At 44.7% G+C, this 27,976-nt stretch overlaps 1 protein-coding gene and 1 long non-coding RNA gene across 2 annotated transcripts; both read right to left on the bottom strand.

Moving 5' to 3' along the window:
* Positions 1-280: 280 nt before the first annotated feature.
* Positions 281-27,976, bottom strand: LOC120935900 (gastrula zinc finger protein XlCGF17.1-like). The gene is made up of 4 exons (XM_040347934.1): positions 27,942-27,976; positions 5,807-5,986; positions 5,516-5,651; positions 281-1,216 (listed from the first exon to the last, which is right to left on the bottom strand). Exons 2-4 carry the CDS (start codon positions 5,909-5,911, stop codon positions 345-347), a joined length of 1,113 nt encoding a protein of 370 aa, XP_040203868.1. The 5' UTR covers positions 5,912-5,986; positions 27,942-27,976; the 3' UTR covers positions 281-344.
* On the bottom strand, positions 6,384-6,696 carry LOC120935901. Its single transcript, XR_005748559.1, has 3 exons — positions 6,685-6,696; positions 6,499-6,633; positions 6,384-6,412 (listed from the first exon to the last, which is right to left on the bottom strand). It is a non-coding gene; the product is annotated as an uncharacterized LOC120935901 (long non-coding RNA).

The following is a 27,976-nucleotide window of genomic DNA, read 5'->3' as shown; positions in this document are numbered from 1 at the left end:
ACCGTGTGTATACCTGTTGTTGGCTGAATTAACGACAACAAAAGTTGGCTGTACATGCTCAACAATTGTTGGGCAATAAATTTGTTACGTCGGTTTATCCGATTGTGTGTACGCAAGGCCATCCAACTAAAATCCAAAGTACAAACACGCATGCTTGGAACCAATGCTAAACATCAGACAACAATAGCAGAAGTTGCCCAAAGGGTGGCAATAAAGAGCTGAAAAACCACATGGTTTGGTGAATGTTGGCTGAAAATGTTGTGCCGTGTGTATTCAGAACAAGTTCACGGCCAACGCCCTTCGGACCAAAATCCACGGAAAAGTCAGATTGTGTGTACGAGGCTTTACATGTGAGATTTCCTGTGTATATTAAGGTTTGCTTTCCGTACAAAACATTTCCCACACTCAGGGCAGGAGTACGGCTTTTCCCCTGTGTGAGATCTCTGATGTATAATAAGGTCTGCTTTTCGTGAATAACATTTGCCACACTCTGGGCAGGAATACGGCTTCTCACCTGTGTGAGATCTCTGATGTCTAACACGGTATGATTTATCTGAAAAACATTTTCCGCAATCGGGGCAAGAATACGGCTTCTCCCCCGTGTGAGACCTCCGATGTCTAACAAGGTCTGATTTATCTGAAAAACCTTTCCCACATTCAGGGCAGGGATGAAGCATCTCTCCCGTATGCAATCTGTGGTGCCTAACAAGGTTTGCTTTATGTGAAAAACATTTTCCACACTCAGGGCAGGCATACGGCTTCTCCCCCGTGTGTAGTCCCTGATGTTTAACAAGAGTTGATTTCTTTGTAAAACATTTCCCACAGTCAAGGCAGGAAATTGGCTTCTTGCCCGTGTGAGCTCCACAATGTATCACGAGGTCTGAATTAAGTAGGAAACATTTCCCGCAATCAGAACAGGGATGAAGAGTCTCACCTGTGTGAGATTTCTGATGTACAGTAAGACTTAATTCAGAGCTAAAACTTTCCCCACAATCAGGACAGGAAAATTTCTCGTCCCCCTGAATTCCGGCACCATCCCTCACAGTTGGAGGTTGCTCAGAGTCAGAGGGATCCAATGGTCTATCCACACTGTGAAGTCCTCCATCCATAGCTGAGCTCATTGTATTTTCTCCTACACAATCTCTTGTGATGTCCTCATCTTCCATTTTACAACATAAAGTGAGACGATCATGTAAAGGTTCCTTGATGGCGTGTCCTGGAAAATATGAAAATGTCATCAGTATACGGTGCCTTAAAAAAGTATTCATACCCCTTAAAATTTTCCACATTTTGGCATATTACAACCAAAAACGTAAATGTATTTTATTGGGATTTTATGTGATAGACCAACACAAAGTGGCACATAATTGTGAAATGGAAGGAAAATGATAAATGGTTCTCAATATTTTTTACAAATAAATATGTGAAAAGTGTGGCGTGCATTTGTATTCAGCCCCCTTTACTCGGATACCCCTAACTAAAATCTAGCGGAGCCAATTTCTTTTAGAAGACACCTAATTAGTAAAAAGAGTGCACCTGTGTATAATTTATTCTCAGTGGCCCGGATTCAGGTAGATTTGCCCCTTTGTTACGGAGGCGCAGGGCAGTGTTTTTGCCCTGCGCCCCCGCAAATTTCCTGCGCTACCCGCGATTCACGGAGCAGTAGCTCCGTAAATTGCGTGTGCGCTGTGTAAACTTGCCCTGCGTAAGGGCGCCTAATGTAAATGATCCCGTAGGGGGCGGGAATCATTTAAATTAGGCGCGCTCCCGCGCCGAGCGTAGAGCGCATGCTCCGTCGGGAAACTTTCCCGACATGCATTGCGGCAAATGACGTCGCAAGGACGTCATTTGCTTCAAAGTGAACGTGAATGGCGTCCAGCGCCATTCACGAATCACTTACGCAAATTACGTAAAATTCAAACGTCGCAACGCGGGAACGACGGGTATACTTTAGCAGTGGCTGCCCCTGCTATTAGAAGGAGCAGCCTTACGCTAAACACGCCGTACGGAAACGACGTAAATTGCGTACGCAGGGCTCGCGTAACGTTGTGAATCGGCGTTAGTATGCAATTTGCATACTATACGCTGACCACAATGGGAACGCCCCCTAGCGGCCAACGCAAGAATGCAGCCTAAGATATGAAGGCATAAGGAGGCTTATGCCACGCATATCTTAGGCTGTAGTCCGCGTAACAAGCTCTCTGAATCAGGAGAACTCGTTACGCCGGGGCAAGTAAGCAATTGCGCTGCGTAACTATGGTTACGCAGACGCAATTGCTTCTTGAATCCGGGCCAGTATAAAAACAGCTGTTCTGTGAAGCCCCCAGAGGTTTGTTAGAGAACCTTAGTGAACAAACAACATATTATTAAAGGCCAAGGAACACACCAGACAGGTCAGGGATAAAGTTGTGGAGAAACTAAAAGCAGTGTTAGGTTATAAAAAAAAAAATCTCCCAAGCTTTGAACATCTCACAGAGCTCTGTTCAATCCATCATCCGAAAATGGAAAGAGTATGGCACAACTGCAAACCTACCAAGACATGGCCGTCCACCTAAACTGACAGGCCGGGCAAGGAGAACATTCATCAGAGAAGCAGCCAAGAGGCCCATGGTAACTCTGGAGGAGCTGCAGAGATCCACAACTCAGGTGAGAGAATCTGTCCACAAGACAACTATTAGTCGTGATCTCCACAAATCTGACCTTTATGGAAGAGTTCCAAGAAGAAAGCCATTGTTGAAAGAAAGCCATAAGAAGTCCAGTTTGTGAGAAGCCATGTGGGGGACACAGCAAACATGTGGAAGAAGGTGCCGTGGTCAAATGAGACCAAAATTTTACTTTTTGAACCAAAAGAAAAATGCTATTGTTGGCAGAAAGCTAACACTGCACATCACTCTGAATGAACACACCATCCCCACTGTGAAACATGGTGGTGGCAGCATCATGTTGTGGAAATGCTTTTCTTCAGCAGGGACAGAGTTGATGGTAAGATGGATGGAGCCAAATACAGGGCAATTTCAGAAGTAGTATAAGAACAGAAAGATTGCGCATAAATCTAGGAGGCTGACAACATTTCCACTAGTCAAAAAGTGTAATTACAGATAAAAATAACGTGGTGATCAAAAATAGTGACAAGAATTGTTAGTGACAAAAAAATATAAACGTGAAAAGAGGCAACTATAGAAGCAACAATATCATATAAATTATTATGACAATATACGTTGTGTATGAACAAAACTCTGAGGGCCAGATTCACAGAGAGCGGGCGCACATTACGTCGCCGTAGCGCAAACCAATGTATGCCACACCGAGGCAGCGCAGAGAGGCAAGTATGGAATTCAGGAAGCCAGTGCTCCCATACAAGGCTGGTAACATACGGTTGTAAAAAAACAATGTGTAGTAGTTTCAGGACCATCAACCGACATGTTCCGTCTGATTGGACATCATCTGGGGTGTTCAATTGGACGAAACACGTCGGATGACGTTCCTGAAACTACTTGTCAGGGAAGGTTCCCCCTGCTGGTGTTACTGCCTGGTATTTGGCGTGCAGTACTGTGGCCCACCACCAGGTGTCTCCCGACAGTCTTGGACTGTCGGGGGAGTTCTTCCCTGGTGGTGCTATGTTATCCTTGGGCTGCAGTACTGGCGTCCACCAGCGGGGGATTCTTAGCAGTGTGGAGCACACAGCCCTTCCTGCGTTCAGGTGTAACCTGAACGTAATTAACAGGCTTATATATACCCGGCGTGTGCAATCAGTCCTCGCCCTGGTATCGGTCTACTTACCCTGATCTTGAGCTTGTATTTGACCCTGATTTCTGGACCTGATCCCTGGACCTGATCCCGATCCTTGATCCCTGCCTGGACTTGTCCTCCCTGTGTCCTGATTCCTGTCCCCATCCTTACCCATCTACTGACCTCCCATGTGTATGACCTCGGCTTGGCTCGTTTATGAATACGGTATTCCCCTTTATTTGTACATACTGTTTGTCGTTTTATTGTGCACTGGTGGTTCACACATTTGTAAATAAACACCTTTTATTTCACTACTCACCTTGTTTGGTTCCTCTGTGCGGTCACACAGTCTGATCTACCAGCATTCCTGACACTACTGCAAATTGCCTTTTTTACAACCGTATGTTACTAGCCTTGTATGGAACTTTTTTGGGATTGTCAAATTGATATTTTTACAATAAACCCACTATACAGTGTTACACTATGTGTGGTTTTTATGTTTTTATACCCATCTTCATGGATCACCAAGTTCACCTTTGATGTGGATCACTGTACCTTATAGAGCTCATTTTCTGATGGTGGATCCCCTCTGTCAATATCAGAAGTGGCCCATTTGCAGATCATCAACTTCGCATGCTGAATCCTGTTGAGGTTATTCATCATGAATGCCTGTTTGCAGGGCCAATCCTAGGGTCACAGGCGCCTGGGTGCAGAAATATTTCTGGCACCCACATGGGCAGTGCCTGTAAAGCGCCTCGGCACTGGTGCCTTTGAACACTTTATTTGGCTGCTAGTGGGGGTTAAATGTACCTCTAAAACGACGTTAAAGCGCCGCTAAAACTAGCAGCGCTTTACCGCCGACGCCCCTGCGCTGTCATTGTGAAAGGGCCCTTCGTACATCTCATTATACATCACATCTGTAGACGAAGGCAGGAAGGGACAGGGGCTGTGTATCCTATGCAATCTACTATCATGCCATAAAACATCTAGAGCAGGGGCAGCTCAGAGCACGTGTAAAGGGATGCTGGGGATGCCATCCCCCAGCACACTGAACACTGACTTACCTCAGTTCTCTCTCTGTGCAGCCCGAGGTAGAGATGGGAGGGGGAGGCATTCCAACTGGAGTTGGTGGAGATTCAAGACTCCCAGTGTGAGGAATTCATTCCTGCACATCAGCACTCAGCAGCCACCTAAAACTAGAACCCTTGTGTCAGGCAGAGGAGCGGCCCCTCCCCCAAACACTGCCAGGCTGGACGGGCTGCCCAATGCGCACCCACCAGTTCTGGACGGACACACACCTATGCTCAGAACACTAGTTCTGGACAGACACAAACAAGGAGAGAAGGAGGGAGGGGAGAACTCTGGCACTTCGGCGCCTCCACCGCAGCAGGCGCCTGGGTGCAAAGCACCCTGTGCACCCTGCCTAGGATCGGCCCTGCCTGTTTGACTCCTATGCTGTATAGTATACAAGTCCTTATGGTTTGGTATGAATTCTAGAAGGAAACCCCTTGCAAAAAATATAAATAATAATTGTGAGGTCCCTCCTAAAATCTTTACCAGACCCTTTTCTCAGGATGTGGGCCTGGCAAGGAAGCAAAGTTGGGCCCCCCTCCTGAACCATACCAGACCACACGCCTTTATCTGAGAGAGAAGTTCTAATGTGCAGGACGGGTATCAGTGACTATTAACCTATTATTGGCTGATATCGCTAATCTCCCTCCCTACTCTGGACCAATCAGTGTGCAGTAACAGAGCAGAGATAACAGAAGAATATATTATGGCTCACCTGTGCTGATCTCTGTAGTGTCCTCCTCTTTTTTGAATGTCCTCATCTTTCCAACCTCCTCCATATATTGCTGATCATCCCTCACATACGTCTCTTCTACATCACTTTCAACGATTATGTTCATCAGATCTTCACCCTAAACCAACAGAATGTCAGAAAATAACATCTGTAACATAGAAGTATTTATGATGTGAGATCACATAGAAAATATCATCTTGTAAAGTCCACACATAATCTCCATATGTCAGAGCGTTCAATCACTTTATGTTCCCGACCCTCAACTCCACCTACCTGATGATGGTGAGGGATGGTGTGACCTTTTCTGTTATTAGGCGACTTCTTTATAATGTCCTTGTAGAGATCATTGTGTCCTTTTAGTGACTCCAACCCAATCATCTCGATTACCCAATCCTCCTCCTCCTCTTTTATTTCTTCTTTAATAACAACTTTAAAATCTCCAAGGTTTTCAGTCTAAATATAGAATAAAAATTACATCAATAGTAACAATACAGATAATGTACAGATCCTAATGATACTATCAGTGATTGTTCCTCATCTACCTGATGATGGTGGGGGGTGGTGTGACCTTCCTGTGTGGAATCCCGGGAATACAGAGGACGGGGACATCTCTCTGGTGGGTTCCCATTACTGGATCCATCTGTAGGAAACACACACACTGACTGAATACATTGTTTCTATGTGTTATCAGATGATGGGGGATCTAGGTGGAGCCTCCGTACTGCTCTCTCCTTTACAATAAAGTCTCCTCTTACCCGGTGATGTGAGGGGCGGCTGATTGTCCATCATGACATCCTTGTAGAGATCCTTGTGTCCTTCTAAATACTCCCACTCCTCCATGGAGAAATAGACAGTGACATCCTGACACCTTATAGGAACCTGACACACACAATGATACAGTCACCATCCAGACACATCCCTTGTCTGTTACTGGATAATGTCCCAGAATTCCCGGCACCGCTCACCTCTCCTGTCAGCAGCTCCATCATCTTCTTGGTGACTTCTAGAATCTTCTTTTCATGGTTTCTCTTGGGTTTCATGGAGCAAGGTGAAGGCAATGTGATGGTCATATGATCACCTGACTTCACAGGAGGAAAACTCTGTATTTAAAAAAAAAACAGTAATATGTCACATTCCAGAATCCTCCTCACCTCTCCGGTCAGGTCTGTGTCTTATTAATAGAGATAAGAGTGATGTCATGTGACCTCCCAGAATCCTCACCTCTCCGGCCAGCAGGTAGATGATCTCCAGGGTGAGGTTTAGTATCTTCTCAGTCATGTGACTCCGGTCCTCCTCCATCCCCATAGGTGTGGTCATGTGATCTGTGCAGGTATTCTGTAGACGGATAATAATCTGGACTGTATTGGTTGTATAATATTAGGATGGGGAAGTAAGGGGTTGAGAAGCAGACTCGATTGGCTGACACTTGATTGCCTACAGAGATATCTACATTCCTAGTACGCCATGCAATTGTCAGTTAAAGTAATGCAGTGCCGTAGTGTAAAAAAAAATGGCCTGGTCAGTAAGGCGGGTTAAAGGGGTTGTAAATCCTAAAGTTTTTCACCTTAAAGGGGAGTTCCAGCCATTTAATTCTTATTAAAAGTCAGCAGCTACAAAAAGTATAGCTGCTGACTTTTAATAAACAGACACTTACCTGTTCCGCGGTCCAGTGATGCGGCCGCACGGAGCGTCGCTCCTTTTCTCTGCACCATCATTCACACACAGCTTTCAGCTTCACGGCCGGGCACGAACTGTGCATGCACGAGTCGTGCTGCGCTCCCGGAGTGGACAGGCGATCTCCTGGGACCTGTCACATGTACCAGAAGATCGCCTAGAGGGAGGGGTCACCTATGGGCAGAAGAGGAGTCGCCTAGGCGGCCCCTAGGTGGAAGTAGGAAGTGGGACAGGAAGTCCCACTCCTAACGAAGCCCTCACCCCCCCCCCCCCCCCAAAAAAAATGACATGCCAAATGTGGCATGTAAGGAGGTGAGGAGTGCTTAAAGCGGAAGTTCTACTTTTGGGTGGAACGGCACCCCAAATACGAAAGGGGTTGACGCCGTTTAGGATATTCCCTTTCCGAACACAAGGCAGCTACCAAAACTCCACAGTCAGGCGAACGAGACCCATAAGAATAATTCTTCCCCAGATACGAGAAGACGCTCTGTATGAGGTTGAGTTCACACTACTACACTACTTTCGTCCTACTTTGCTCTACTACATTGGTCCTACATTTATCCTACATTGGTCCTACTTTCATGAACAGGATACTACTTTGGTCCGACTTCAATGATATTCAATGGGCCTGAAGTAGGATCAATGTAGGACCAAAAGTAGTACAGGGAGCATTTTCAAAGTCGGACCGACTTGTGTAGGACGCTACAAGACGCTCTCATAGGGAAACATTGAACACAGAGCAAAGTAGGATCAAAGTAGTGTAGTAGTGTGAACCCAGCCTCAAGCAGGAATGCCACTTTATTGAGAACTACAGGCTCTTATATACAATTTAGGATATTGCAAGAACCACAGGAAATATGACCCGGATCCACCCACAACATCACACAATGGTTACATAACGAGCCCCCAATACACATTATTCCCTTAGCAGACAACAGGTGAGCAAATTAACTACAGCTGATGACTCAGACACAAGACCTTTACGTTTCCCAGACTGGCTGACGGCTAACTTACAATACACATTATCATAAATACACCTTCACACAATTACAGAGTCAATTAGCACAAGCCACAATTAGATGCAGAGCAGTCACACTAGAATGAGTAACTCCTGGGAGATATTGGGGATAAACTTTACAGACCCATTTTAAAGCAATCCAAGACATATTCTGAATGTCCATTATTTTCTGGCTCATACTTTCTAAGAGCTTCTGGGTTCCACGGGCCCTCCCGTTACAAGGTGAAAAAAACTTTTTCTAGTTACTGGCCCCCCCAGTCCCCCCCGTTTTACTCACCTGAGCCCTGGAATTCTGGCGGAGACGCGCTCTTCCTCTGCCCGGGGTTCTTGGCTCTTGGTTTGATAGATTGATAGCAGCACACTTATGTGCTCCCTCTGCTGTCAATCAAATCCAATGACGCAGGTACGGGGGGGGGGGGGGGGGGCTAGAGTCCTGCATTCTGAGTCTATGGACACAAATTCTGGACATCGAGAGCGCGCCCTGGGAGAGAGCTTCTCCTAGGGGGCTTCTCCTAGGGGGTTTTACGATGCGGAGAGGAGCCGCCGGGGGACCCCAGAAGACGATAATCGGGGCCACACTGTGGAAAACGAACTGCACAGTGGAGTAAAGTATGACATGTTTGTTATTTAAAAAAAGCTTTACAATCACTTTAAAGGGGTCGTAAAGGTAAATGTTTTTTCACCTTAATGCATCCTATGCATTAAGGTGAAAAAACATCCGATGGTACCACCCCCCCCCGAACCCCCGTTTTACTTACCTCACCCCTCGAAAGTCCCGCGCGCGTCCTCGTGATCCTCTTCGGTTCCCAGCCTGGCTGTTGATTGGCTAGGCTGGACGAATTGATAGCAGCGCAGCCATTGGCTGGCGCTGCTGTCAATCACATCCGATGACGCGGGGCCGAGTGATACAGTCGGCGGCTATGCCCGCCGCTGTATCACGGGAGCGCGCCCGCAAAAGCTTTCCACCATGCAAGCTCGCTCGCATGAAGGTGGAAAGCTTTTGCGAGGAGGAGCCTAGACAGCTGCCAAGGGACCCCAGAAGATAGGATTCGGGGACACTCGATACGAGCTGCACAGTGGAGGTAAGTATAACATGTTTGTTATTTAAAAAAAATAAAATTATTGCCTTTAGTTTTCCTTTAAAGCGGGAGTTCACCCGAAAAAAAAAATTTAACATTACATTGACGCTCATTTTGTCAAGGGGAATCGGGTGTTTTTTTTAAATCGAAGCAGTACTTACCGTTTTAGAGAGCGATCTTCTCCGCCGCTTCCGGGTATGGTCTTCGGGACTGGGCGTTCCTATTTGATTGACAGTCTTCCGACGTTCGCAAACATCGCGTCACGAGTAGCCGAAAGAAGCCGAACGTCGGTGCGACTCTATACGGCGCCTGCGCACCGACGTTCGGCTACTTTCGGAAAATCGTGACGCGATGTATGCGACCGTCGGAAGCCTGTCAATCAAATAGGAACGCCCAGTCCCGCAGCCCATACCCGGAAGCGGCGGAGAAGATCGCTCTCTAAAACGGTAAGTACTGCTTCTATTTAAAAAAAAAACACCCAATTCCCCTTCACAAAATGAGCATCAATCTAAGGTTAAAAATTAAGTTTTTGGGTGAACCTCCACTTTAATCTCCTAGACGTCAAGTGGACAATAGAGTTTGGGTTTGGCATCCAAACATCTTCGAAGTTCACTGAACAACACTCCAACTGAACCCAGGACTGTTTTCATTGATATTTTTTTCCATTATTCTCTATGGGAATCCCATTTTGTTACATTGTTCTCTATAGGCATTCCATTTTGTTCCATTATTCTCTATGGGCATTCCATTTTGTTTCATTATTCTCTATAGGCATTCCATTTTGTTTCATTATTCTCTATGGGCATTCCATTTTGTTTCATTATTCTCTATAGGCATTCCATTTTGTTTCATTATTCTCTATGGGCATTCTATTTTGTTTCATTATTCTCTATGGGCATTCCATTTTGTTTCATTATTCTCTATGGGCATTCCATTTTGTTTCATTATTCTCTATGGGCATTCCATCCCCCTGTTAAAGTCTATGAGCATTCCTTTTAGTATGTCCCCATCTAACCCTAAATCCCCCCCATCTCCTGTCCCTAATAAAAGTCATACAATCCGTTTGTATAGACTGATGAGGTGAGAAGGTGATTGGTGAGAAGGTGACACATCTCCAAAATGAAGAGAATGTTCCGGGCCTGTAAGTGGGGAAATGTTCTGCCCCTGAAGGGGTTAATCTAGGTTTCCACACTATATATGTGTGTATCATCATCTGCTGGAGATAAAAGACGTCACAGTGACTATGGAGGAAGAGGACGGACATGACGGGGGTTACTGGGTGTAAATAGAAAATAAGATCTTATTACCTCCTCTGCTGCCACTTCAAGCAATATCTCCTCTCTACTTCCTCCCGACTCACCTCTCACCCGGAACTTTCTTATTATACCTGACATCACTTCCTGTCTCGATATAAATGAGCTCACCACCTTGTGGAGCCTAGAGGAACTGCAGCTCCGAGTAACCTGTCATACTGTGAATACGGTCATTGGGGTAGATTCAGGTAGGGGCGCGCAATGATACGGCGGCGCAGCGTATCGTATTTACGCTACGCCGCCGTAACTTAGAGGAGCAAGTGCTGTATTCACAAAGCACTTGCTCCGTAAGTTGCGGCGGCGTAGCGTAAATGGGGCCGGCGTAAGCCCGCGTAATTCAAATGTGAAAGGGGGGCGTGTTTTATGCTAATGTATGATGACCTGACGTGTTTTACGAACGGCGCATGCGGCGTCCGTGTACATATCCCAGAGTGCATTGCTCTCAAGTACGCCGCAACGACGTATTGGTTTCGACGTGAACGTAAATTACGTCCAGCCCTATTCTCAATCGACTTACGCAAACGACGTAAAAAATTTAAATTTCGCAGCGGGAACGACGTCCATACATAACATTGGCTGCGCCTCCTAATAGCAGGAGCAACGTTACGCCGAAAAAGCCTTAACGCAAACGACGTAAAAAACTACCGCCGGGCGCACGTACGTTTGTGAATCGGCATAACTAGGTAATTTGCATACTCTACGCCTAAAAACTACGGGAGCGCCACCTAGCGGCCAGCGTGAGAATGCACCCTAAGATACGACGGCGTAAGAGACTTATGCCAGTCGTATCTTAGGCTAATGTCGGCGTTTCTAGCTTTCTGAATACAGGAAGAAGATACGCCGGCGCAGATTTGAATTTACGCGACGTATCTATAGATACGCTGGCGTAAATTCTCTCTGAATCTACCCCAAAGTCATTATTTCCAACTGTCTTAGATATTGCAGGACAGTCCCAGGATTTTGGCTTCTGTCCAATTGAGTCCTTGTCCTGCAGGTTCCAGGACACTGTGCAGAGTACCACTTCTATTCCTTTATACTGGCTTTTGAAATTTACAAATGTAGCAATTTTGAAATTGGATAAAATGTTTAGTGCTGAAAAATGCTTTTTGAAAGATAAGTAGTGCATTTTTTATACAACTACACTATATTACCAAAAGTATTGGGACACATGCATTTAAACGCACATGAAATTTAATGGCATCCCAGTCTTAGTCCGTAGGGTTCAATATTGAGTTGGCCCCGCCCTTTACAGCTATAACAGCTTCAACTCTTCTGGGAAGGCCGTCCACAAGGTTTAGGAGTGTGTCTATGGGAATGTCACTGGCTGAAGAAGGAACCAATGAGCTGTTCCGAAACGCGTCCCGCCTCTATGACACACTTCCTGTCCTCTTCCTGTTTGTGTTCCATGCTGGTTCTTGTCTCGCTTCCTCTGACATCATCCCCAGGCTCCAGCACCATTGTGTTCCCTAAACACTCACAGCACAAATTGGCTGTTATCCTGTGGACTTCCCTGGAAGCTTTATCATCAGACTGGGACTGCCCTGCCACTGGAACATCTTCTGGACACACTTACCTGCTACATGCCTGCTTCATCCACTATCTTGTAAGTGTTTTTAATCCCTTTAGGGGATATTAAAAGTTTTATATTTCTGCACTTAGAGGCGCCTTGTTTGTTTTTCTGTTCCCATTAGGCCCCGTACACACGGCCGAGGAACTCGACGTGCAAAGCACGTCGAGTTCCTCGTCGAGTTTTGGGATGAAGCCGCCGAGGAGCTCGGCGGGCCGCCTTCTCCCATAGAACAACGAGAAAATAGAGAACATGTTCTCTATTTTCTCGTCGAGCTCCTCGGCGGCTCCATCGAGCCAAAACTGTACAGACGACAGAGTTTCTCGGCAGAATCCGGGTTTTGACCGAGTTTCTCGGTGAATTCTGCCGAGAAACTCTGTCGTGTGTACGAGGCCTCAGAGATTGCTTGTCTCCCTGAGTGCTGCCTAAAGTGTGTGAAGATCTGCTACCCTCTCCAACACAGACTTTATCTGTCAGGTTTAAAATTCTTGGAGCGCCCTGGATATACACATTTTTCTGGATCTATGGGAATGTTTGACCATTCTTCCAGAAGCGCATTTGTAAGGTCAAGCACTGATGATGGACGAGAAGGCCTGGCTTGCAGTTTCCACTCTAATTCACCCCAAAGTTGTTCTATCTAGTTGAGGTCAGGACTCTGTGCAAGCCAGTCAAGTTCTTCCACCCCAAACTCGCTCATCCATGTCTTTATGGACCTTGCTTTGTGCGCTGGTGTGCAGTCATGTTGGAACAGGAAGGGGCCGTCCCCAAACTGTTCTCACAAAGTTGGGAGCATGAAATTGTCCAAAATGTCCAGGTATGCTGACGCCTTACGATAAGGTGACCAGATTTTTAAAATGAAATCCGGGGACATATTTTTATTTATTTTTTACTAGTAATGGCGGCAATCAGCGACTCTCTGCACGTCGCCGCTGCTTCCCGCCTCACAGCTTGTCAAGTCTTACTCTCCTTGGCTACTACTGGATGGGGAGTGGAGGAAGATCACTCCGCCAGGGAAGGCAAGGAGATAGGCAGGCAGGTGGCTGGCTGGGACTTGAGTCAATGCAGAGGAACATGCGAGCGGAGCTGAATGAGCATGCGCCTGAAACTGAAGAAATATTCCCTCCGCTCCGACCAGCACATGATCATCAGAAAGGGGCACAGATAATGGGTAAAAATACACCCCCTAAGCTAGTAGGAGTGGCAGGGGGTGTAATTCTGAGCTTTTAAAATTAATTCTGCACTGACGGTCTTTGAAATTGCCCCAGCCCCTGTTCAAATCCAATCTGGGGACAAAACCGGGGACAGACTTGATCCGGGGACAGTGTCCTCAATCCAGAGACTGTCCCCTGAAACTGGGGATGTCTGGTCACCCTATCTTAAGAGTTCTCTTCACTGGAACTAAGGGGCCAAGCCCAACCCCTAAAAAGCAACCTCACACCAAAACGCCCCTGATTTGGACCAGTGCACAAAGCAAGGTCCATAAAGACATGGATGAGCGAGTTAGGGGTAGTGGCAGTGGTGTATCTAAGCTATGGCAGATATGGCAAGTGCCATGGGCGCCATATGAAGGGGGCGCTCCTGAGTGGCTGGGCAGCAAGCACTTACCTTAGGATGACCAGACGTACAGTCCCCGAACTGAGGACACTGTTTGTCCCCGGCAGGGGCGGGGCGAGCCGTATGTCCTGCACAAAATGTAAAGCTCAATACACTTGTCAGCACCAACCGTATTAACACATCCTGTGAATAGAAGAACCCGAAACTGTTCTTTCAGTAACAAAGTACACTGGGGACTGCTTTTGGATGTTGCACACAGCTGCACCAATCCACATGCAGGAGATGCTGGTGTTGATGGAACTGGTTACCTGGCAAGTGGAAAAGTGCCAAAACTGTTGGGGCCGAACGCTGTGTAATTTCAGGGGGGTTCTGAATACTCTTTCTCCTAGACAGGTGAGTCAGAGAAGATGGTGACTAGTGTTGCTCACGAATATTCGTATTGCGAATATTCGGCTCGAATATGGCATATTCGAGTATTCGCGAATATCTCGAATTTCGCGGCCAATATTCGTTATTCCGAATATAAAAAAAAAATTGCGAAATTTCGCTAATGCGAATTTATTGCGAACATTTTGCGAATTTTTTTTTCTGATTGGCTCTGATGCAAAAGAAGGGCGGAGAAAGTATTCTCGAATATTCGGAAATCGAATATTCGGAATATTTTATCAAAAAAAAAATGTTGTGAAATATTTTGACAACTGTGGTAGGAGAACTCTGATTGGCTCTGATGCAAAAGAAGGGCGGAGAAAGTATTCGCGAATATTCGGAAATCGAATATTGGTGATATTTTATCGAAATTTCGCTAATGCGAATGTGAAATTGATTGCGAGATTTTGACAACTCTGATTGGCTCTGATGCAAAAAAAGGGTGGAGAAAGTATTCGCGAATATTCGATTTCCGAATATTCGCAAATACTTTCTCCACCCTTCTTTTGCATCAGAGCCAATCAGAGTTCTCCTACCACAGTTGTCAAAATATTTCACAACCATTTTTTTTTTTATAAAATATTCTGAATATTCGATTTCCGAATATTCGAGAATACTTTCTCCGCCCTTCTTTTGCATCAGAGCCAATCAGGAAAAAAAAAAAAAATTCGCAAAATGTTCGCAATAAATTCGCATTAGCGAAATTTCGCAATTTTTATTTTTTTTTTAAATATCACGAATGTTCGATTTTAGCGAATATTTCACGAATAATCGGCTATATATTCGTGATATATCGCGAAATCGAATATGGCGTATTCCGCTCAACACTAATGGTGACCCGGGGCTGACAATATGTGTTAGTGCACCAGTAACATAGAGACACTACAAGGGTCAGCCATGTGTGTTTCCAGTGGGTAGTGCATCCACCTCTACTATCATTCAGGTATAAGCACTGTGGGATCTTCTTTTCTCTTTTCTATGCTTATAGAAGTGGTGGGCTCCCACCAGACGTTTTTATTGGGATTATTAATAAGAGCATTTATTTTATTCTCATTAGTATTAAACTAGTATCCCTGTGTGTATTTCTTTCTTGTTTCATTGGGTTTGTGTAAAAGATGTGCAGTGGTTTCCTAAATGTGGTACTAAACCCCAAAACAAAAAAGGAATATATTAGTTTACCAACTCTTCAAGCAGAAATAAAGTTCCACTGTAACTCAATGTGAGCAGTCAGGCCTTGATTGCAGAAAAGACAGGAAATGTGTCTTCTGCAATAAACAACACCTACCTACCTGATCACAGCAATCCCTGGAATGTAAGGTGAGCTGCGCAAGTCTACAGCGGCTGGCCTGATCCGGTGTGCTGGGATGACTAGCTTCCACACATGCGCAGTAGTGATGTGATTCTAAACTGGCCACTGAAGAGGCCCAAAAACTGGCACAGAGGACATTATGCCAGCAGAGGGACCGTTGGAAATGTGTGTATTTCTGCCTCCATCCTAGGATGGACATGAGTGAGTGAGAAACTTATATAGCGCAGCACATGCTTGACTGTAGGGATGGTGTTCTTAGGGTCACAGTCAGCATTTTTCTTCCTCCAAACACTGCGAGTGGAGTTAATGCCAAAGAGCTCAATTTTGGTCTCATCTGACCACAGCACTTTCTCACAATCCTTCTCTGAATCATTTAGATGTTTATTGGCAAACTTCAGACAGACCTGTACATGTGCCTTCTTGAGGAGGGGACCTTGCGTGTACTACAGAATTTCAATCCATGGCAGCTTATTGTGTTACCAATGGTTTGATAACTTTGGTCTCAACTGCCTTGAGATCATTCACAAGCTCCTCCCGTGTAGTTCTGGGCTGATCCCTCACTTTTCTTGTGATCATTCTTACAACATGAGGCAAACTCTTGCACGGAGCTCCAGACCGGGTAGGAGATTGATGGTTATTTTTTATTTCTTCCATTTGCGAATAATCACTCCAATAGTTGTCTTCTCACCAAGCTTCTTGCTGATGGTCTTGTAGCTCATTCCAGCCTTGTGCTGGTCTACAGTTTTGTTCCTGATGTCCTTTGACAGCTCTTTGGTCTTGACCATGATGGTGAGGTTTAAATGGAAGAAAGATTCTGTGGACAGGTGTCTTTTATAAACATAATGAGTTGTTTTTAGGAGCACCTTACTAAATTGGCAGGCCTAATTTGTGTACCACATGAGCACATATTGTAGCCAGAATTACTGTTGGTTGGTGATCAAAATTTTTTTTTTTTTAACGTTTAACATAAGTTTTATTGATTTAAAAGGTGCATACATGTTAAGCCTACTTTGCATAGAAACTTGGTAACTGAAACAGTAAAGTCATATATTAGGTAGGCAAGGGAACAGGTACATTGTCATTGCCTTATGAGCAAGCTTTATAAGTATACATTGAACACCCGAGGACTACCCAACGAAACATGCGTCTGAGTGTTCATTCCTTACTGGTATAGTTTTGTCATGTACAGGTATTAGACTCTTGAAGCCAGCGGTCCCATGTCTTGTTATATTTGTTAGGGCAACCTCTGTTGATATATATACATTTCTTATATGGCAGGGTATTATTCACTTCTATTTTCCATTCTACTATTTTGGGAGGTGTTTGTCTCATCCATTTTTTATAATTTTCCTGGCTGAGAACAGCGTCTCATGGAGAAATATTATTGTAACGGAATGATCCGTGACACCCAAAGACTTTGTGAGGATGGAGGATACTCCTGTGTCAGCGTCACTGATAACTCTTGGGTCTGAGTCCACTCTGTGCCCTTTGGGCATGGAGTGGCAAGTGAATCATAATTCATGTATTACATGAGATTTGACATCACTGATAGTTCGTATTGCAGGATTTTGAGACACTGCAAGATGTTGGTTAATTGTGACCCCAACCAGTCAATAGTGACTCATCTCTCTCTGAACACTGTTAATATGTTAAATAAGGCTAGCTTTTGAAAGGCCTTTAATTGTGTGATAACACTGTCTAAAACCTATTGATGCTCAGAGGTATGAATAGGTGTCAAGCTGCATGCGGAGACGAAACGTCTGCCTAGGAAACTCAGTGTGTGATGGGTTTGTTTGTTATGCTGTTTAAGGAATGTGCAGTGATTAGACATGATAATTATAGGCTGGTGCCGACCGGCCTAGAATGTTTAAGTAATTAGCCTTAGTGTGTGATTAGGGGGGGTGGAGATCTCATTGTTGCTTTAATGCCTTGTACTGTATAAAAAGCTGAGAAGAAACCATTAAATTGTCTTTACATTTGGAACAAGTACAGAGCTGTGTCTCGTCTTGATTCTGGGCAAATGAAATGGGATCGGGTCCCGTCGGTTGGAGTGTCGATAAACTGTCTTGGATGTGATGGAAGGTCGTAAACGGTGGTGACCGTTACAATTATCAAATACTTATTTTACTCACTGAACTGCAACTCAATTTATAACATTTGTATCATGTGTTTTTTTCTGGATTTTTGGTTGATATTCTCCCTCTATCACTTAAAATACACCTATGAAAAAAATTATAGACCCTTCATTTCTTTATAAGTGGGCACATTTACAAAATCTGCAGGGGATCAAATAATTATTTTCCCCACTCTATGCTTTTTTACTGTACGGTGTTACTAACTCTTAGCTGTTAAACTGACAAAACCAACGTTACATTTCATTCCATAACTGAATTTACTTCTGTGAATAGTTCTGTAATACTGCAATATAATCACATAAACTGCGGTTACAATATGCTTATACACAAGTCTCTTTTACATGCATACAATGAACATATTTCCTTTGCAGACAGCACACCTTCAAATCCCAAAGCAAATTCATAACATTTCAATCCAGCTACAGTGCATCCGGAAAGTATTCACAGTGCATAACTTTTTTCACATTTTGTTCTGTTACATAATCTAAAATAGATTAAATTCTTTATTTTCCTCAAAATTCTACAAACAATACCCCATAATGACAACGTGAAAGAAGTTTTCTTGAAATGTTTGCAAATTTATTAAAAATAAGAAACAAAAAACCCATGTACATAAGAATCACAGCCTTTACTCAATACTTTGGTGAAGCTCCTTTGGCACCAATTACAGCCTCAAGTCTTTTTGAGTATGATGCTACAAAGCTTGGCACACTTATTTTTGGGCAGTTTCTCCCATTCTTTTTTGCAGGACCTCTCAAGCTCCATCAGGTTGGATGGAGAGCATTGGTGCACAGCCATTTTCAGATCTCTCCAGAGATGTTCAATCGGGTTCACGTCTGGGCCCTAGCTGGGCCACTCAAGGACATTCACAGACTTGTCCTGTATCCACTCCTTTGTTATCTTGGCTGTGTGCTTAGGCTCGTTGTCCTGTTGGAAGATGAACCTTCATCCCAGTCTGAGGTCCAGAGCGTTCTGGAGCTGGTTTTCATCAAGGATGTCTCTGTATATTGCTGCATTCATCTTTCCCTCAATCCTGACTAGTCTCCCAGTTCCTGAAAATCATCCCCACAGCATGATGCTGCCACCATCATGCTTCACTTTAGGAATGGTATAGGCCAGGTGATGAGCAGTGCCTGGTTTCCTCCAGACATAACTCTTCCCATTCAGGCCAAAGAGTTCAATCTCTGTTTTATCAGACTAGAGAATTTGTTCCCCATGGTCTGAGAGTCCTTCATGTGCCTTTTGGCAAACTGCAGGTGGGCTGTCATGTGCCTTTTACAGAGGAGTGGCTTCTGCCTGGCCACTCTACCACACAGGAATGATTGGTGGAGTGCTGCAGAGATGGTTGTTCTTCTGGAAGTTTCTCATCTCTCCACAGAGAAACGCTGGAGCTCTGTCAGAGTGACCATCGGGTTCTTGGTCTCCTCCCTGACTACGGTCCTTCTCCCCGATCGCTCAGTTTGGCTGGGCGGCCCGCTCTAGGAAGAGTCCCGGTGGTTCCAAACTTCTTGCATTTACGGATGATGGAGGCCACTGTGCTCATTGGCACCTTCAGTGCTACAGAAATGTTTTTTTTTACCCTTCCCCAGATCTGTTGCTCCATACAATCCTGTCTCCATGGTCTACAGACAATTCCTTGGACTTCATGGCTTGGTTTGTGCTCTGACATGCACTGATAACTGTGGGACCTTATATAGACAGGTGTGTGCCTTTCCAAATCATGGGCAATCAACTGAATCTACCACAGGTAAACTCCAATCAAGTTGCAGAAACATCTCAAGGATGATCAGTGGAAACAGGATGCACCTGAGCTCAATTTGCATGGAAAAGGCTGTGAATACTTATGTACATGGGATTTTTTTCCATTTTTTATTTTTAATAAACTTGCAAAGATTTCAAACAAACTTTTTTCATGTTGTCATTATGGGGTATTGTTTGTAGAATTTTGAGGAAAATAATGAATTTAATCCATTTTGGAATAAGGCTGTAATATAACAAAATGTGGAAAAAGTCAAGCGCTGTAAATACTTTCCAGATACACACTGCTTTAACAAATGATAAATAGACTACCACTACATTTGGCTACAAGATGGGGCTAATTTTTATGATTCTCAACTCCATTTAGTAGCCAGATTTGGTATTCTAAGTTTTAAGTCAATGGTTGGTTTAATCTTGTTGGCCTAATTAACTTATGTCCTTCCATGTTTACTGTACTCCTAAGTGCATGAGTATGAGCTCAAACCATATCGAACACAGTAAACAAATGGGTCAATAAATAGAAAATTTGTTGGACAAGTGTGAAAAAAATTTGCCCAGGTGTGATACATTTTTGTCATAATTTAACACCATGATTGCCAATGATCGTCAGCTCTATCTAGTGGCTAAAGCATACACAATGGTTGAAAGGTAATGACTCTGGGGCAGATCCACGTACCTTTGCGCCGGGTGCAGCGTATCTAAGATACACTACACCGCCGTAACTTATCTTTTTTTTTTCGAATCCTGAACGAATTTGCGCCGTAAGTTACGGCGGCGTAATGGCGCGGAATTCAAATGGATGTAATGGGGACGTGTTTTATGTTAATACGTCGTGACCCGACGTAAACAACGTTTTTTTTTAACTGCGCATGCGCTGTCCGTGGGGGTATCCCAGTGCGCATGCTCAAAATTAACCCGGAACAAGCCAATGCTTCCGACGGTGACGTCATTCTACGCAAATCCCTATTCGCGAACGACTTACGCAAACGACGTAAAAAATTCAAAATTGTACGCGGGAACGACGGCCATACTTAACATTGAGTACGCCTCATAACAGCAGCTTTAACTATCTGCCGGAAAAAGCCGAACGCAAACGACGTAAACAAAATGCGCCGGCCGGTCGTACGTTCATGGATCGCCGTAAATAGCTAATTTGCATACTCAACGCTGAATTCACCACCTAGCGGCCGCAGAAAAATTGCAGCTTAGATCCGACGGCTTACTAAGACGTACGCCTGTCGGATCTAGCTGAGATGCCGTCGTATCTTGTTTTGAGGATACAAAACAAAGATACGACGCGCAACATTTGAAATTACGCGGCGTATCAATAGATACGCCGGCGTAATTTCTTTGTGGTTCTGCCCCTCTATTTTTATATTTTTACTGCTATCAATGGCCAACACGGTACACAACTTCATCCATGTCTCTGGTGAACTCTGTCCTTCTTGTGAATTGTTTCTTACATGATGAAGATCAACCATGGAGTATATCTGAGGTGTATATCAGGGTGTGCTTCTTCCACACATGAGAGCTGTGATGTCCAGCAACATTCTTATAGAAGTAATTTCCAATTGTGTGGGATCCCTGATGGTCTGGAATATAGGACTTCAGAGAGTAACGATCCCCTCACTCAGGACAGGAAAGTGGCTTCTCCCTCGTATGAGACCTTAAAAGTGTTAAAATATACCACTTCTGTGAAAAACATTTCCTGCACTCAAGACAGGAATACAGCTTCTATCTCTTGTGCACTTTCTGATGTATGTAAAGATTAGACTTCTGTGAAAAACTTTTTCCACATTCAGGACAAGAATACGGCTTCTCTCCCGTGTGACATCTCTGATGTCTGTAAAGAGTGGACATCTGTGAAAAACTTTGCCCGCACTCAGGACAGGAATACGGCTTTTCTTCTGCGTGAGACCTTTGATGTCTGACAAGTACTGATTTTAGTACAAAACATTTCCCGCACTCAGGACAAGAGTATGGCTTTTCTCCCGTGTGCAATCTCTGATGTATGTTAAGACTGAATTTTTCTAAAAAATGTTTCCCACACTCAGGACAGGAATACGGCTTCTCACCTGTGTGCAATATCTGATGTTTGTTAAGACTGTACTTATGTGAAAAACATTTGCTACACTCAGGACAGGAATATGGCTTCACCCCCATGTGAGAGCTCTGATGTGAGACAAAATCTGATTTTTGTACAAAACATTTTCCACACTCAGTACAGGAATACGGCTTCTCCCCTGTGTGCATTCTCCGATGTCTGGATAGATTGGACTTCTGTGAAAAACATTTCCCACATTCAAGACATGAAAACGGTTTCTCCCCTGTGTGCAATATCTGATGTATGGAAAGATTGTACTTCTTTGAAAAACATTTCCCACAGTCAGTACAGGAAAATCGCTTATCTGTTGGAAGGACGGCACCATCCCTCACAGTCTGAGGTTCCTCAGGATAAGAGGAATACGATGGTCCATCTACACTGTGTGGTGCCGGATGGACATTTGAGGTAGTCGGGTTTTCTCCTGGACTATACTGTGTGATGTCCTCATCTTCTACTTTACAGTCTGGAGACAAAGTGAGACAATCCTCTGAGGTTTTCCTCATCTCCCGTCCATCTACTAAAATAGAAATAAAAAGATTATTACTAGACATGAGCCGATCGGTTCCCCTAAACCAGGACTCCGCCCACATCAGGCAGCTTTGTCTCTGAGGATCTTACAATTCCCCCCTCAAGGTAACTTGTAAATGGCTCCTCTGATCTCCTACCTGTTAATTTCTTTATTCATGGACCTTAGTCAGAGAGTGAGGGAACAACGAGAACTGTCTTTTATAGGAGTGACAGTGATGAGGGGATTATAGGACGAGTGTCCCCACCCCCTCTATCACTCATTGCCATCTTCCCAACACAAGAAGTCCTGCACTTCCTTATTTAGTCCATAATATAGTCACGAATAACAGCGGGGCTGAGCCCCACCAGAGGTCAGAGGGTGAGGATGTGGGGTACCAAAAGTGGACTGTTCCTGAGGCCCACCATCTTTGGGTTATCGACTCCTCCCTCATTATCACTTTCTGTTTAAGATTCCAAAGTTGGAGGATGTTATCACATTATTATCAACATGTAAAAGTCTGTGCTCCAATCACATCATCAGATATAAAATGTCCAGCTGGTAGGAAATGGGTGTAGCAAAAGAGAATACGAATTATGTGTACATATAGCAGTGGATAGAGAGCGGAAGTCAGGACTATGTAATGCACAACTTATTATAGAAGATACAACAGTTAGGACTATACAGTTTAAGAATTATGTAATGTACAACCGAGTATATAGTGCAGGAGTATGTGCAGGAGTATATAATGTACAATATCGAATACATAGTGCAGGGGTCAGAAATATGTAATGTGCAATTTAAACGATATAGTGTAAGAGTCAGAACTCATTGTCTAGGTGACAGATGCACCCTGTTGGGATCAGTAGTGGACCCTACGGCTGATTGCTGCGGATGGAGCTCTAAGTAATTCAGGAGAGCAGGTATTCTGGAGCACCAACACGGATGACACTGGGAGCTAGAGCATGAGATTTCCCAGGGTGCAAAATCTAAGAGCCAGTGTTCGGGGCGAGCTCCGGGCACAGTGCACTATTAAATCATCATTGAAGCATCATGCACTTTCAGTTTCGGTTCTCTGGCTCCAGGACTTGGAGGTAAGTAAAATATTCTTATTATTTATAACCCTTTATTTATTCTTCTAACCCAGTGTCTGTCCAGTGTCCACCCCATCCATATACAGCAGCACCCTGTGCTGTATGTATTGTCAGCCTGTGATCGAGAGTGGAGAGTGGAGGGGGGGGGGAGAGCCATGCTTCACCCAACAATCTGTGCTGGAGCCATCAATACACATCTCCTGTGTGTGAGGGCACCCAGCTCTGCAACCTACAGCCATGCTTTACAAGTCTCTAATCTCTGTCTCTCTCTCTCTGTCTCTCTTTCTCTCTGTTTATGTGTGTGTGTGTGTCTCTCTCTCTATCTCTCTTTCTCTCTGTTTGTGTGTGTCTTTCTCTCTGTCTCTCTCTTTCTGTCTCTCTCTCTGTCTGTCTCTCTTTCTCTCTTTCTGTCTGTCTATCTATCTCTCTCTCTCTCTGTCTATCTGATTATCTATCTATCTATCAGATTATCTATCTGTCTACCTATATAATTATCTGTCTGGGTATCTATCTATCTGTCTGACCATCTATCTATCTATCAGATTATCTCTATGTCTATCTGATTATCCATTTGTCTATCTATCAGATAGATTATCTATCTATCTGTATATCCATCTCTCTATCTGTCTCTGTCCTATCCAATCTATCCCTCTGTCTGTCTGCAGGTTACATTGTCTGCGAGTGAAGTTGGGGGAAGGGGGGGTTGGTTGGGGTTTTGTTTTACGCCCCCCCAAGAAAATGGAGCACCAGCTGCCACTGGTCAAGGAACACGCCAAGGTCGGGATATGAACCAGGCAAAGACAGTCAAGAACAAGCCAAGATCGGTAACTAAACTAAAATCAGCCATAGAACACACAGCAAGGAGCACACAGAAGCCAAACACACAAAATTGATCAGCAGGGCTTGCAGTGCACATGTTAATATAGTGTTCCCTGATAGGGCCTGGGGTGGAGCCATGCTTTGAGGAGAGATTACTTAAGCAACCAGGTGAAGGGAGGCTGGTCTCTCAAGCTGAAAACATGGAGAGGTAAGCTGACAGACAAACCTTATGCCCCGTACACACGATCCGAAAATCGTACGGAAAATGCCGCTTTCGAAACGATCGTACGATAATCGGAGCATTAGTACAGTGCTTCCGAGAGCCGATCAGGACAGTTCATCCGATTTTATTTATCGGACATGCACGAAAATCTTTTTCGTACGATGCCAGATCGTCCGATTTTCGTATAATCAGTACAGCTGTCGTTCAAAAATGCAATACAAATGCATTACAACACATGACATTACTTCCGATTTTTTATTCTGCCGTACGAGAATTTTCGTGACTTTAGTAAACTCATCAGATTCGACATGAGATTAGCATACAAAATAAAACGGACGATCATTCGTCCGATAATCGGATCGTGTGTACGGGGCATAACTGTGGATCCATGACACTCATGTTATTGGTTTTCAGTAATCAGTGGAAAGTTAAATGTTTACTTAACTGAATTAAGCTGCAGAGATCCCACACCGCTGCCTCCCATCTCCTGAGACTGCACTCAGTGACTTGGGTCTGAGACTATACAGACATATCCCTCCACCCGGCACAGCCAGTACAAAACTGATAAGTAACTCTGGGTGAAATGCTCTGCCAGAAATTTTATTACACCCGGGAATTGGGCAGAAGACCCAAGGCACATGTCCCAGCTGTTTAGGTTGAGTGATGCCTATGGTGAAAATCAACATTTTGGTGCCAGCTGAACCCAGAATCTACAAACATATTGTGACATACCTAACCAGGACAGGGGCTTTTAGAGAGGACTAGGAGCACACCTTTTACCCATTGACTATGGGCCTTGGCAAATAAGGATACACTACTCTTTGTGAGATGTATGCCTGGGAGATCAGTGGAATGGTCTTTTTTTCTGATTCAGATTCACGTCTACCCAAAACACAGACTCTGGGAACTGGAGGTTTCATGTCCATATTTGGGGCCTCAAACCAGCAATGACTGTAGACTTTAATGTAATCTGCTCAAGCCACCCTGCTATAATGTATTCATTGTAGTAGGTCTCCTGCTATTGTCTGTTTTATAAGGTGTTATGCGTTTTCTGCTAAGCATATCTCTACCATTGTTAATTGGGTTACCTATTGTCTGATTACCGTATTTATCGGCGTATACCGCGCACTGTTTTGCCCTGAAAATCAGGGCAAAATTGTGGGTTCGCGGTATACACCGATACCTGCTTTCCCGCCACGAGTTTGAATACTGCGCCGGCATATACCGAGCGCAGTACACTCGTGTATCTTCGGGCAGTCTCGGCGCCTCTCGCACTGACGTCCTGAGCGTACAGGACGTCAGCGCGACAGTTGCTGAGCCTGCCCGACGATACACGAGTGTACTGCGCTCGGTATATGTCGGCGCAGTATTCAAACTCGGCGCGGGAAACGAGCAGGGAGGACGCAAGGACGCCGGACCCGCCGAAGAGGACACCCGACCCGCCGAAGACGGACGCCGGACCCGCCGAAGAGGACACCCGAAGCCGCAGAAGGACGCCGGACCCGACGAGGCCGTCGATGGACGCCGCGCAAGACACCAAAACTGTAAGTACAAAAAAAAACAAAAAAACTTTTTTCCACAGGATTGGGGGCCACTTTAGGGGTGCGTGGTATATGCGGGAGCGCGTTATACCGCGATAAATACGGTAATCACAACATTGTCTGGGTGGGCATTGAGTCACCCAGGCTGGTTTAAGTGACTAGTTAATTAGCTCAAGTTAATTATGTTTCTGGTTACAGTTTGTACTGTTATGCCCCGTACACACGATCTGAATTTCCGATGGAAAAAGTCTGACTGACCATCGGAAATTCCGACCGTGTGTATGCCCCATCGGATTATTTCCATTGGAAATTACGAGGAATTCCGTCGGAGTTTAGATAGAGAACATGTTCTCTTTTACTCCGATAAAATTCTGTGATTTTGGTCAAACAAATGTCCGACCGTGTATTACGGGGCTTTAGGGTAAAATTATCAGAAAGGGATGGTTCTGCTGTGGGGTATAAAATATGTGTCTGAGTTTCAATAAAGCATTCCAGTTTCATACAAGCTATTTGTTAGTCTTGTATGGTCAGCTTAATATCTGGTATCTACGTCAAGACTGGAGGTAGCGGTATACTGATGGAAGCACCAATGCTGGGTGCTGGGACGGTGCCATCACAAATATAGTATAGATACTGTACATAAATTGTGTCTGCAGCACAGAGAAGGAAGATTATCAGATCGTAATATAGGAGTACAGGATGTGCAACACAGGTCAGGAAAGTGACCAGGGTATTGCAGGCTGATATCACCCAGTCCTTTCCCTACTCTGGACCAATCAGTGAGCATTATGGGTGGAGGAATGTATTTAGTGTTAGTGACCCACCTGTGCTGATCTCTGTAGGAGTGTCCTCCTCTATAAATGTCCCCGTTATTCCATCCTCCTCCATAGACTGCTGATCTTCCCTCACATATGTCTCTTCTTCTGATTTAACCTCAACTTTTATCTTTATCAAATCTTCACCCTAAACCAAGAGAAAGATGGAAAATATCATCTGTAAAATATAAGCTTGCATACAAAATACACACATCGGCCCGGATTCACAAAGCACTTACGCCGACGTATCTCGAGATACGCCGCGTAAGTGTAACTATGCGCCATGGTATCTGTGCGCTGTGCCCACAATCTGAGATACGCTTAAAAATAGGCTACCTACGACCGACGTAACTTGCCTACGCCGTCGTATCGTGGGCCGATTCACTAACGTACTTGCGCCCGGCGCATAATATACGCGGTTTGCATAAGTCGTACGTCCGGCGTAAAGTTATTCCCCATATATGAGGCGCAACTCATGCAAAGGTATGGACCAGAAAACACAGCCATCGTATTTTACGTCGTTTACGTAGTACGTGAATAGGGCTGGGTGTAGGTTACGTTCACGTCGTAGGCAGTGATCTGTCATATCTTAGGGAGTAGTTCCGATGTGATTCTGAGCATGCGCACAGGGATGTGGCCACGGGACGGCGCATGCGCTGTTCACTTTAAGTACTTCTATGGCGCTTGCCCCATCATTTGCATGGGGTCACGCCTCATTAGCATGGCTCATGCCCACTTCCACCTATGTTGGCTTATGCCGAGGAAACCCAGCGTATCTTTAAGAGGGAGTGGGAGCAAGTGCTTGGTGAATCCAGTGCTTGCCTCTGTGCGCCGATGTATGTGAATCCGGGCCATCATCTCTAGATGCGTGGACATTTCCCACCAACCTTGTAATGGTGAGGGATGGTGTGACCTTCCTGTGTGGAATCCCGGGAATACAGAGGACAGGGACATCTCTCTGGTGGGTTCCTGGTATTAGGTGGATCTATTATGTCCTTGTGTCCTTCTGAAAACTCCATCACTCCATACTCCTCATCATCTTCTTTATACTCTTCTTTAACAACAATATTATAATCCCCAATGATTCCACTCTGAAAGATATAATAAAACATTAAAATTGTAACAAACAGTGTATAAATCAAAACTACCAATTTTAGTCCATCATCTACCTGATGATGGTGGGGGACGGTGTGGTCATCCTGTGTGGAATCCCCGGAATACAGAGGACGGGGACATCTCTCTGGTGGGTTTCTGTAGCTGGATGACTCCACCATGGTGTCCTGGTACAGATCTTTGTGTTCTTTTTGAAACTTTGACTCCTCCATCATCCCATCCTCTTTTATCTCCTCTTTAACCTCAACTTTAGAATCTCTCAGGTCTCCACTCTGAATATATAATAAAAATGACATCAATTGTAACAATGCAGATAATGTACAGATCCTAATGATACTATCAGTGATTGTTCCTCATCTACCTGATGATGGTGAGGGATGGTGTGATCTTCCTGTG

The sequence above is a fragment of the Rana temporaria genome, chromosome 4 (assembly GCF_905171775.1).
Source record: "Rana temporaria chromosome 4, aRanTem1.1, whole genome shotgun sequence".
NCBI classification, from domain to species: Eukaryota; Metazoa; Chordata; class Amphibia; order Anura; family Ranidae; genus Rana; species Rana temporaria.
Note: the sequence above shows the minus strand (reverse complement) of the source record. Positions and strands in the feature narration are given on the sequence as shown.

Coding starts and splice junctions, on each gene's coding strand:
- LOC120935900 (XM_040347934.1), bottom strand. CDS start 5,911: ATGATTGGGTTGGAGTCACTAAAAGGACACAATGATCTCTACAAGGAC. Junction 5,652..5,806: donor CCATCCCTCACCATCATCAG/GTAGGTGGAGTT, acceptor CTGTTGGTTTAG/GGTGAAGATCTGATGAACAT. Junction 1,217..5,515: donor CACTACAGAGATCAGCACAG/GTGAGCCATAAT, acceptor CATATTTTCCAG/GACACGCCATCAAGGAACCT.